This window comes from Lygodium microphyllum, chromosome 25 (assembly GCF_053477565.2).
Source record: "Lygodium microphyllum isolate KBCC chromosome 25, Lygodium_microphyllum_v1.1.10, whole genome shotgun sequence".
Taxonomy (NCBI): Eukaryota; Viridiplantae; Streptophyta; class Polypodiopsida; order Schizaeales; family Lygodiaceae; genus Lygodium; species Lygodium microphyllum.
This window is the reverse complement of record NC_141159.1, coordinates 50933153-50945828: the sequence shown is the minus strand read 5'-3', so window position 1 is coordinate 50945828 and position 12676 is coordinate 50933153. Positions and strand designations below refer to the sequence as shown.

General features: G+C 44.2%; 1 protein-coding gene across 4 annotated transcripts in view; it reads right to left on the bottom strand.

The window, feature by feature from the left end:
- LOC148014214 (defensin-like protein) overlaps window positions 1-12676 on the bottom strand; it is a 67836-nt gene that overhangs the window by 36461 nt on the left and 18699 nt on the right. For 2 of the 4 annotated variants that reach the window (XM_087667041.1, XM_087667039.1), the window contains exon 2: window positions 9704-9757. The exons of 1 other annotated variant lie outside the window; for it this stretch is intronic. In XM_087667041.1, coding sequence (XP_087523167.1) covers window positions 9704-9757 — 54 coding nt within the window. Of the gene's footprint in view, window positions 1-9703; window positions 9800-12676 lie in introns of all 4 variants that reach the window. One more of the 4 variants, XM_087667042.1, reaches the window with a different exon arrangement.

The window sequence follows — 12676 nt, the reverse complement described above, 5'->3', positions numbered from 1 at the left end:
AAAAAGCAAGTCGCCTCCTATATCAGATAGTGAAGGTTCTCTTCAAAGCTATTGAACCTCCACTTCTTCAACACACTAGTAATGTCTCTTAAAACACACTTGCTGGAACTGCCATCAACGATCACAAGGAAGAAGGATAATAGTCCTCAAAAACTGAAGTGCATAACCTATATAGATGAGGAAAATTGCCACTTCCTATACATAGGTTTGCAAACTATGATACCAACCCTCCCACTTTGAACACAATTGAACATGATGCACTAGATTTGGTGTCTTCTCTTGGCTATTATCTTCATATTGGTTGCTCAGAATTACCAGTCAGCTTGACTTCTGTCACAATGAGAGGGGAAATGTGGACTCCATATAATTGATTAAGGGAGAAGTGTCAGAGTGAAGCAATGCAGAAGCGAATGACCAAGACAAAGAGTGAATAGAGAGAGAAGGGAGAGAGAGAGTGAAACGCAGAAAATCTGCAGTGAAGAATGTTGTATAAGGATGCAGAATTATACACGGGTGCAGAGAGAATATCTGCGTATGTCTCCACCTCGAAGGTCTCAGTCTCCATTAGCCCCGAGGGTAGTCTTCATGGTCTGCAGCCTGAAATCTGTGAGACACAACTGACAAAGACTGCTAGAGACAAAGCCTATAAATAGGCTGAAAATAATGGCCAAAAATTTCGGGAGATAACTAGCTAACAACCCCTCTCAAATCCTAGACAGGGCATAAGGCGGAGGGATCTGGAATGTCGGTGAAGTAGAGCCTGGGGAAGCACCTTCGTAAACAGATCTACAAGATTGTCCTCAATCTTACAATATTCCACATCAATGGTCTCATCCAGAAGCTTCTCCCTGATGAAGTGGTACTCGATCTCTATGTGCTTCGTTCGAGCATGGAATATGGGATTCCGTCCCAAGGCAATGCAACTCTAATTATTGCACCGCAGAATAGTAGGACGAGTCTGAGGGCAGCTAAGCTCCTCCAACAATCGTCGAAGCCACACAGTCTCACATGTGGTAGAAGACGCGGCCCGATACTCCCTCAATCAAAGATAGGGCTACCGTGAGCTACTTCTTACTACTCCGAGAGATAACACCTGCACCCAAGGTAAAACAATAGCCTATAGTAGACCACCTATGGTCCACATCACCAACCCAATCCAAATCACTCCAACTTGTAAGAACAAGATCGAAAGCACTTGTACCTGCTGGATAGGAAATCCCTAGGTCGGAGGTCCCCCTCAAAAACCGTAGTATCCTCTCTGAGTAGCTTGCCAATGCACCTGCTGAGGTGCACTCATGAACCCAACCAAGAGACCTATAGCAAAACAAAGATCAACCCGGGTGTTGAGAAGCCTAATCAACGATCCAATCAGCTGACGGTAGCAGATAGCATCTACCAAAGGAGAATCTAAGTGTGAAGAGGCCTTCCAATTCGAATCCATAGGAGTAGAAATGGGCCGACAATCCTCCATCTCAAAAGTCACCGAGAGCTCTTGTACATATCTCTATTGAGAGATGAAAATCCCCGGTGTTTGTATTGGTAAACTCCTAGTGAATACCACGATCTGCACAAAAACGAGCAAACTCATTAAAAACAAACTCCCCATCCTTATCCGATTGTAAGGTTTTCAGCTTCCGCCTTGGATCAGTTCTACTCAAAGAGCAACCAATCCTTAAAGTTGGAGAAAGCCTCCAACTTCAGCTTCAAGAAATAGACCCATGTCATCCTGTTGTAATCATCCACAATTAGCATGAAATACAGGCTTCCTCTAAGGGACTTCATCCTCATCGGTCCACAAAGATCGGTAGAAACAAGCTCCAAGGGTACTGAAGACTGCCTCGAAGCCTTGCTAGGAACAACATCACGAGTCTGCTTTCCATGGATACAGGATGTACAAGGCTACTGGCTCACCACAATATTCGGCAAACCTCAAACAAACTGGCCCTTGGACGCCTTCGGAAGGTAATCATAATTAAGATGGCCAAACCGAGCATGCCAAACATCGGATTGAGTTTGTGAGGTAAAAAGAAGAGAAGTCAAGGCAGAAGAAGACCGCAACTTGTAGATTCCATTCTCCTCATAACCTGAAGAAAGAACCTATCTCGATCCTCAATCAAGAATCCACATCGAATTCGACCAAAAGGCTGAGGGCACAAATCTTGTGCCCCAAGAGAAGATGATACCCCAAAGCCGGCACATAAAGTACCTCGGATACATGGGCACCACCACGTCCATCTGGAATAAGATGCATGTTGCCCCATCCCTGAATAGGAATAGAAGAACTATCACCAATGAGAATCTGACCATGGGAAGGCCGCAAATGAGCAACACTTATTGAAGAAGAAGTCATGTGCCGTGAAGCACCATTGTCAACAATCCACTCCCGAGTGAATGGGGCCGTCGACGCAGCATTAGAAGCCGTCAAGGTCAAATCCTCAACCACCTCCAAATGGAGGAAAGCAGTTGATGAGGGAAGAGCCACCACTCCAAAATCCTTTGAAGATTTCACCTTCTTCTCATTCTCCTTCTTCTCCTTGTCGGGGCAATCCTTCTTCCAATGACCTGTTTTGCCACAAATATGACAAGTAGACTCCTTGTCTTTGTACTTCTTAGAGTTTTCCTCCTTCTTTTGGTCCTTCCCCTTCTTCTGAGAGGATTGACCAACCAAGGCCTCAGATTTCGAAGCATTGGTTCCTTTCAGTTGCTCCTCTTGGTCCAAGACTATAGTGTCAAAAGATGACATACCAGCGAGATAGTAGGGTTTGCGGGGAGGAACACGGAGTAAACTCGGCAAACATGGAGAAGATAAGAGAAGAGAGAAGAAACTTTGATGAATGGAATGATGAAGTTATGAATCATGGAGTGAATGTGATACAAGGGAACAAGGGTGCCATAGCACAAGGAAGATAATGAAGACAGACACGAATCACAAATCGCAATGTCCTCCTGAAGGGGTGTGAGGGTAGTGGAGAGGCTGGAGAGAAGAGGTGACGGACTAAATGAATCAACCGTAAGGAATGAATGAGAGAGTGGCCTATAAATAGGCATAGTTAGTCTAGGATGACATTCCTTTTTGGGGCTGCAAACCCTAAACGCAAAACGCAAAACGCAAAAACGCAAACTATGGGTGAAGGGTGAAGGGTTTCTCAACACCCCCTCTCAAGCCCAAAAAAGGGAAACAAGAGAAGAGAGATGGAGATTGAATGCTACATGCTAAAGAATGCTCATGCAACAGGTGCCACTTGGATAGTGTCCCTCATGGGAAAATTGTTTACTTATCCAAGCGCCCTAGTACAAAGATGATGAAAACATGCAATGCATAGGAGGAATGTCGGACTTTGTGTGGTGCCGAGAACCATAAGAATACGCCCATACTTGATCTTGGGGGGTGGCTCCATGCTGACCAAGTGGCCAAGGCAAGAAGAGAAGAGGAGGAAGAAGATATAGAGGATCCCTAAGATCCAAGATTTCCACCGAAAAGGGAACCTGTAGCAAAGAACAGTAGACAGAGTGAACTCGAGAACCCGAAACTCAACCTCGGGAGAGAAGACACTAGCTCCGTGCATCCATACTAGAAGGAATATGAAGGCCTCGTCACCAAGTCACGGCTGAACCTCCGAGGTCCCAATCTAGGTGGTACCTTAAGATCCTGGGTATCAGTAGAAGAGATGACCGATCGAAGACAGCCACCCCAAGAAAGTAAAGGATGGGTGAAGAACTTCATGTGGAGTAGGTTCCCCCTCTGAGATGGGAGGTGGAGGGGCCCTCGCTGAAGTCGAAGAAGAAGTAGATGCCCCCTCTAAGGGCAAAAAAATAACATCCCCCTTCGAATCCCCCTCTAAAGTAGATAGGGAAAAATTCATGGATCACAAACTCCGAAATGTCTGATGACGAAGGAAGTGCTACCGATCATACCGAAGAAGATATTTGGGGTGCAGAAGAGCTCCCAAAGGTAGCCTCTCAAACCTGAGTAGTCAAGGGTGGGAAAGGGTGGGGCTCAGAATGAATAAGAGTTGGGCAACAATCAGTGTCTCTCAGTGGAGCGGATTGGGTAGCCGAAGAAGAGGAAGGAGTCGAGTAGCCACTATCTCTCGAAGGAGCGGATTGACGAGGAGACGATATCAAACAATCATTGTCTCTCGATGGAGCGGACTACAAATCCATAGGTTGTGGAAGCCACTGTACCTGAAAATAAGTAGAAGAAGACTACTGCTAGCATTGCGATGATCTCCAGGAGGTCCTAGCGCCAATCGATCCTCTATGTGCTCGAAAGGACTTAGTGCACATCGGATGCATCTTATTGCCTTGAGTATAGTACTCTAATAGCCGATGCAAAACGTTCTCTATGGCCCAAAAAGGAGAGGTGGCACAAGGAGTGCCTAGTGGAAGACGCATATACTCCGGGGGATGGGGAGCAAAGGTCGAAGTCGGCAAGCATTGGTGGTATGTCCGATGATGCCACAGTAGGAGCATCTAGTAGTCTGGTCATTTGTTGGTAAAGAAGCCATGGATACTAGTGTGCCTTGCTAAAGAAGGAAGAGGTCAGCCACCATGAACCACGAACTGCAATGTCCACCTCAAGGGGTGTGAGGATAGTGTAAAGCACAAACCGCAATGTCCGTCTCAAGGGGTGTGAGGATAGTGTAAAGCACAAACCGCAATGTCCGCCTCAAGGGGTGGGAGAGCAGTGGAAGAGCTGGAAGTGAGCTGCCAGTGGGAGGAGGATGCGACCAGCAATAAGAGATTGCAACCAATAGAAAAATGCAAGTGAGAAGACAGCCACGAACCACGAACCGCAATGTCCTCTTGAAGGGGTGTGAGGGTAGTGGAGAGGCTGGAGAGAAAAGGTGACCGACTGAATGAATCAGCCGTAAGAAGTGAATGAGAGAGTGGCCTATAAATAGACATAGTCAGTCTAGGATGGCACCCCTTTTTGGGGCTGCAAACCCTAAACGCAAAACGCAGAAATGCAAACTGCGGGTGAAGGATAAAGGGTTTCTCAACAATAGGAACCAACTCTTTCCACTAAAGAGTCTCAAACCCCCCTGAAGCAATCAAGGCGGAATAAAAACCACTAAAGCAAGGTTGTAGCTAGGAAAGGAAAGTTATCGCCATGTCTTCAAAAGTAATCACCTTTCCCACGTTTTGAATCTACATCTAAAGCTGCCTTAGCTTGTTGATATGCTCCCACATGGATAATGACTTGTTAACACTCAATAGTCCACATCTGCACTTCCAAAGAAACTTGCTTCATGACGGTCATACGATTATACATATTATCCAACTCCAACCATATCTCTCGGGCCACCGTCAAATGCTCTATATGAGAGATAACATCTATAGTACATGAGAGAAATAAAAACGAGCAAATGCGAGCATTGAGTTTATCCCAATGTGCCTGAGCCTTTGCCAACTCCACCTTCTCACTGGAAAAGAGTCTGGACTTGTCGCACGAAGAAGGATCATGGATAGCCTCTGTAACAAGCTCCCCCAAATCATAGGACTTCAATATGGCAAGCATCATGACCCGCCAGATGCGGTAGTTTTCACCATCAAGCTTTTGATTTGAAGTAAGAGCCAGTAGGACAAGCACCTTCCGATCCATGATCGCCTGAAACTCTGTCTCGGCACTCTCTGACTATGAAAATACAGCCTTCTAGGGCTATGGTTCACTCGTCCCGCTCCTTCACCCACTCGAGACGATGAAAAGGTAAAATCTGCACTTGAAGGCCCAAAACGCAGCCTTCTTCCTTCTCTAACAGCAAAAAACCAGCAGCAACTTCAGCAAATCTTCTCTTTTCTTGCACGCCCACGCTCGCCTCAGCCTTGTTCTAATGCACAGCCCACCTGCTCGCACTTGAACGCTGAAAACATAGCCTTGTGTCGCGCAGAAATCTCCTCTTCAGATAGGTCCACCCTCGGTCAGTCCTTCAATGCTCTGATACCATGTCAGAGTGAAGTAATGCGGAAGTGAATGACCAAGACAAAGAGTGAACAGAGAAAGAAGAGAGAGAGAGAAAGAGACAGTGAAATGCAGAAAATCTGCAATGAAGAATGCTATATAAGGATGCAGAATTATACACAGGTGCAAAGAGAATATATGCGTATGTCTCGGTCAGCCCTAAGGACAGTCTCCATGGTCTACAGCTTGAAATCTGTGAGACACAACTAACAGAGACTACTGGAGACAAAGCCTATAAATAGGTTGAAAATAATGGCCAAAAAGATGCAGGTCGGCTGCAATTAATGCAGCCGACTGTTGTGGTCCAATTGCAAGCCACGTGGCACCTGGCCGACTGCCTGCCACGTGGTGCTTGCCTGTCCAAGAGATGACTAGCTAACAAGAAGTACTTTTTGCAATCATGGAAGGCTATGGGATGAATGTCATGATGACTACAAAAGAGGCTTTCATGGTATTTCAACAAAAAAGGAATTACATAAGCACGAGATTCAATTTATCCTTTTTTCCCACATGTTATATCACAATTGGCCACTTAGCCTAGTTGTAAGGCTAAGGGCCCATAAGTGTGGGATCACATGTTCAAAGCTCACATAGGCATGGGTGTCTCACCAAAAAATTTAGAAGTAAATTTTGAGTGTGCTGGCCAGCAGCTGTATCCTCAAAATTCAGGCCACAAAACGTGTGGCAGGCACGTACTATCTACGAACTTCGGGCCATATGAAAATACATTATTCACATTCCAAAATGCACCAATTTCATATTTCAAATTATGCCTCCAAAAAACTATATAGTTGTCAAGCCACAGGCTCTTCTTGGCTAGTTTCTTATTCAAACTAATATTCCTTCTTCTTCTTTTTTAACCGCTCCCTTTTGACAAAAAGCACCTTTGCTTGTATTTGTGGGTCAAAGCGAGAAAAGGGAGTAGATAAAATGTGCACACCACCCCATCTACCATTGGTCCACTTCAAATCCTTTGCAATTAGGAGAGTCATTAACTCCTAAGCTAAAAGGCCATTTTGGAGTCCATATTCCCCTTGATGACATAACCTTATTTTATTAAGTAATGGCCTTACTCATAGTAAGTGTGTGTGAGAGTGTGCAGTGGAAGAAAATCACGAACATGGAACGAGAAGGGAAGAAAGAGACAAGATGAACATGGAAAATGAAGGAATGAAACTGCACAGATCTGACAATGAAAGTGTATACGAGGCTGCACTGATCAGCCCCTGCACACTACTGGCATGCGTCACTAAGGGCAGTAGAATGGACAGAAGCATACTGAAACAGCAGGCTTAAAGCATAGAATGAAGGTGATTGAAAAGCAGCTATAAATACCTGAACAAACTGCCAAAATAGGCAGAAACCTGGCCAACCTGCAGCTGGTTATAAAATGCCTAGCAGACCTGCTGTAAACCAACCGCCCAGCCTGGCATGTAGCAAAAACGCAATGCAATGCACCTAGACAGTGTGAATGCAGCTGCAAAAAACTGATCAAGCTGGAAACTGCACAGAAAGCTGCAACAGCTCCTTTGTCTCCATCAAACTCTCATGAAGCTCACAACCAGGAGATAACCAGCATGATTACAAGAAATGCTAACACCCCCTCTTTGATCCTTAGAGTGGCTGAAGGCCAAGGATGTGCATATGATGAAGCATGGAAGCCTGAGACAACGACTTCGTGAAGATGTCCAATGCATTGTTCACTGTAGGATTGTAGACCAACTTTAACTCAAACTCCTAAATCCGTTCTCCAACATAGTGGTACTCAACCTCAATGTGCTTCGTGCGAGCATGAAACACCAAGCTCTTCATGAGAGCAAGAGCACTTCAGTTGTCAACCCAAAGTGAGGTAGGTCCCACCCAAGGGAAATCAATGTCCGTAAACATGCAATGAATCCATACCACCTCCTAAGTGGCAAAACACAATGCCTGATACTTTGCCTCCATCAATAAATGAGCAATGGGAGGCTACTTCTTACTGCTCCAAGAAATTACACCGGATCCAAGGGCGAATGCAAATCCAATAGTTAAACGAAGGGAATCGATCTCACCAACCCCATCTGAGTCACTCATTCACTCCATCCTGTAAAAGTGGGCCCTTCTCAATACAAGATCCCATAGGATTGAGTTCCTTTGAAGATACTGCAAGATGCGGAGAGTAGCTCACTAGTGAGCATGAAGGGGAGAAACAACAAAGCTACCATATAGAAAATGTCGGGCCAAGCATGGATAAGCCATATGAGAGACCCAATGAGTCACCAAAGTAGGTAGCATCTGGAAGGGGGTCACCTGCTGAAGAAAGTTTGGACTCCGGATCCACGAGGCAAGAGATAGGCTCACAAGAGAAAGTAAAGGGTAGCAATAGTGATAAAGGCAGCCTCTATGGGTAGGATCCAAAGGTGATAAAAAGAGTGGAATAAGTGGCAGTTCTAGGGGAAGAGATAGGGCTTCCATAGAAATACCAAAAGTTGAAGTACAACAAGTAGAAGAAACAACCTCAGGGAGAAAAATCCACATGGAATGCAATATCCCTGCTGATAAGAATCTTAGCCTCTATCCAAGCCATAGGGCCTTTAACCCTTGGTCAACTGACTGTACAAATAACTGTGTGATTTCCGGGTGCCTCTGAAGTTGAAGTCCAACTCTCTCTTCCAGGTCTTTGAGACATGAAGATGTGCATTACAGCCAAAAGACTTTGAAATATGTGATTGATGGTCTAACACAATAAAATGCATCATAAGAAGGGATACCTGGCACCACTATGTAGAAGTCTCTTGCCCAACATCAAAGAATGCATGGAGCTGCATAAATCCATGTTTAACTAGCCAAAGAGGACTATTTATCTCATGCAGATCATTGAGAACTTCTATAGGTGCCACTGAGCCTAGTAAGGATGAGACCAGTTTTGCTAAATCGGGAGCTTCGTAGAGAGAGAGACTGTCCATTGACTACAGACAGACTGTCAATCATTTATGGAGAGTTAAAGCAACTTTAATGATGAGTTTACAGTGGTCTATTCCCTTAGGTCCAACAACGAGACAGTCTGCAACAGAGGTTGGTGGCAAGACAGCCTATCCATTGTCTCTGGGCAGGCAGAACCAACCTGGTGGCGAGTTTACTTTGCATGCCTTTATTGATATTAATGTTCTCAGTAAAAAGCATGCAAAGGAGCTTGCCAATGCGGGTGGTGAGTTTGCTTTGCATGCCTTTATTGATATTAATGTTCTCAGTAGAAAGCATGCAAAGGAGCTTGCCAATGCTGGCAGCCTTCTATGAAAAAGGCTCACAATGTTGCTTGCCCCATGGGCAACTAAACAAGAGTCCAGTTGCAATTCCTGGCCCAGCCAAATGATGTACTCGTTTCCTCTGAGTAGCTTTTAATTTGTTTTGCAACTTTTTGCACAAAATAAGGCTGTGTATCAAAAGTTGGTCATGGATGAATAATGGAAGAATGCAGGATGAATGCAGCTATCCTGTGAAAGATAATCCTAAAATCAGACAATGAAAGAACTCTCAAGATTGCACAGACTCATAGAAAATAGTTCTTTCATTTTTTCTCTTAGACAAAAAGCATTTGCCCAATGACTCCTGAATCAGGCGATTTGGCAAAATTCTAAAGAGTAACTGAGAATAATGTTGCAATACAATTCTAGTTAAGTTTCCTTAAACCAGAAAAATAAGAAGAAAATATTGCTCAAAAGGATTTGCAAGTGTCTTATGAAGGGTGCAGGTTTTACTCACAGTCATCCCAGCTTTCACCATCACTGTTGCAAGCCTTCTTACAATATACCCTCCCTGCAGCAGAGCTTGCATACGTCATTTTTTAATTCTTCAAAGCTACAACAAAAGTCAGCCTTGAGTTTCCAAAAGTGAGAGAAAGTTGAAGAAAGACCTATACAAAGTGGCAATTGCAATGACCACAAAACCCTCTGCAACTAGAACCTTTACTTCAGTTTATAGTCATTGTTACTGACATGTTCTTAAGGAGTCATTCAGCTGCAAAACTTCTAGTATTATTTAGTTCCAAGCTCCAAAGTGGTGCTTGTACCCCAAATGTATTCTCTAGCTCTGATCTACAAACTACTGATGCAACCTTTGTTGGGTATTTGACTCACGACTCACTTACGCCTACGCTCATATGGGAGTGTCGGTGATCAGTAGGACACTGGGGCACTTTTTACTCTCGGTAGGAGAGGTTTTTTCCCCCAGACTTATAGTCTTATTGTCGTATGTGCTTATGTGCTTATGTTACACACTTATGGGCACTTAGTGTGTGTCGGGTGTGAACACGCCCTACAACCCTAAGGTTTAAGGGTTGTACCTTGTACTTTCAGTTTACACTCTTTTAGTCTATTCTCTTGGGTGTCGTGCTTCACTCTGTCTCTCTTACTCTCACACTGTCCTACTGAACTCTGAGCTGCACCTCGATCCTTCGATCTCACATTTGGTATCAGAGCCTGAATGTTATGAGGATGCACAACACAGTGTGCATTGGAAGGCAGCAATGCAAGCTGAATTAGATTCTATTACTAAGAATCAAACTTGGGATTTGGTGTCCTTGCCATTTGGGAAGAAAGCCATTGGAACGAAATGGGTCTACAAACTGAAAAGGAAAGCAGATGGATCCATTGATAAATACAAGGCACGGCTTGTAGCTAAAGGCTACGCACAAAAAAAGGGCATTGACTATAAGGAGACATTTGCTCCTACTTCCCGTATGACGACCATCAGGTCTATGATTGCTTTGGCTGCACATTATGGTTGGACAGTGCATCAGCTAGATATCAAGACTACATTTTTACATGGGGAACTTCAGGAGGAAGTTTATGTACAGCAGCCCATTGGTTTTACAGTTGAAGGCTCAGAACATTTGGTATGCAAGCTCAAAAAGGCACTATATGGTTTGAAACAAGCTCCTAGAGCTTGGTATGCAAAAATAGATGCTTTCTTGCTTGGTCACGGGTTTCTAAACAGCTCATCTGAGTCTACCCTTTACGTATGTAAAGAAGGGGGATCTATGCTGATTATATATCTTTATGTTGATGACCTTTTGCTCACTGGAACAATGCTGATCAGATTTCAGCATTCAAACAAAATTTGCAACAAACTTTTGACATGTCTGACTTGGGAGTTTTGCATTACTACTTGGGCATCCAGTTCATACATGATGCTCGAGGTATTGGGCTATCTCAGTCAAGGTATATTGGGCAGCTTCTTGAGAAGTTTGGCTTACAGGATTGCAAGCCAGTTTGTACCCCCATGGAACCTGGACTGAAACTGTCATTACATGATGACAGTGATTTGTTTGATATACATACATATGCTCCTGCAGTTGGATGTCTTATCTACCTATGCAACACTAGGCCGGACATACAGTTTGCAGTTTCAGCTTTGAGCAGGTATATGCATCAGCCACGTATGTCACATTGGCAAGCTGTCAAGCGTGTTTTTCGTTACTTGCAGGGTACTCGATCTCTTGGATTGCTTTATGCCAAGGGGGGACCACTGCAGTTACATGCTTACAGTGATTCTGATTGGGCTGGTGATTATGATACACGTCACTCTACTAGTGGCAATTGTTTCTTTCTTGGCTCTTCTTGCATTTCTTGGCTTAGCAAGAAACAATCCACTATTGCCACATCGTCATGTGAAGTTGAATACAAGGCAGCTTTCACTACCACAGTTGAATGCGTATGGCTTAGACGCTTGCTAGCTGATCTGGATGTATCTGTTATGGAGCCTACTCCTTTGTTCACTGACAGTCAGAGTGCCATTGCAGTGGCACGGAACCCAGTGTTTCATGCCCGCACGAAACACATTGAGATCCATTATCACTTTGTCAAAGAGAGGCTACATGCAAGTGATATCAGCCTTGTCTATTGTCCTACCACCAGTAATGTGGCAGACATCTTCACCAAAGCTCTTCCTCGTAACAAATTTGAAGCATTTCGCGATGCTTTAAATTTGATATCCTTTGGTGGCGGATGATCCTTGTACTCTTGATCACTCTTCACTCCAGGGGGGTTTGTTGGGTATTTGACTCACGACTCACTTACGCCTACGCTCATATGGGAGTGTCGGTGATCAGTAGGACACTGGGGCACTTTTTACTCTCGGTAGGAGAGGTTTTTTCCCCCAGACTTATAGTCTTATTGTCGTATGTGCTTATGTGCTTATGTTACACACTTAGGGGCACTTAGTGTGTGTCGGCTGTGAACACCCCCTACAACCCTAAGGTTTAAGGGTTGTACCTTGTACTTTCAGTTTACACTCTTTTAGTCTATTCTCTTGGGTGTCGTGCTTCACTCTGTCTCTCTTACTCTCACACTGTCTACTGAACTCTGAGCTGCACCTCGATCCTTCGATCTCACAACCTTTACAGAAATATTAGCAAGTGCATTGAACATAGCAGTTCGATACATATTGCAGGAGACCACTAGCTCAGTGACAACAATAAGGCCAACATGATTGAGAACTCGGCTAGCAACCCTTCATAATTCAACGGTTCATTTATACTATGGCATGTTGTTTGAGAGTAAGCATTTTCCTCTGGTAGCATGGTTTTCCATTTGATAGGGTCTAAGTAATCCTCATTACACGGTCTATCACTTTAAATAAGGGAAATAATTTTAAACTGAGGCAAATGTACCATTTTCTAAACATTTCATAAGGTGCAATTCATGGCAAAGCATAAATAAGTCTAGAACATTGTGT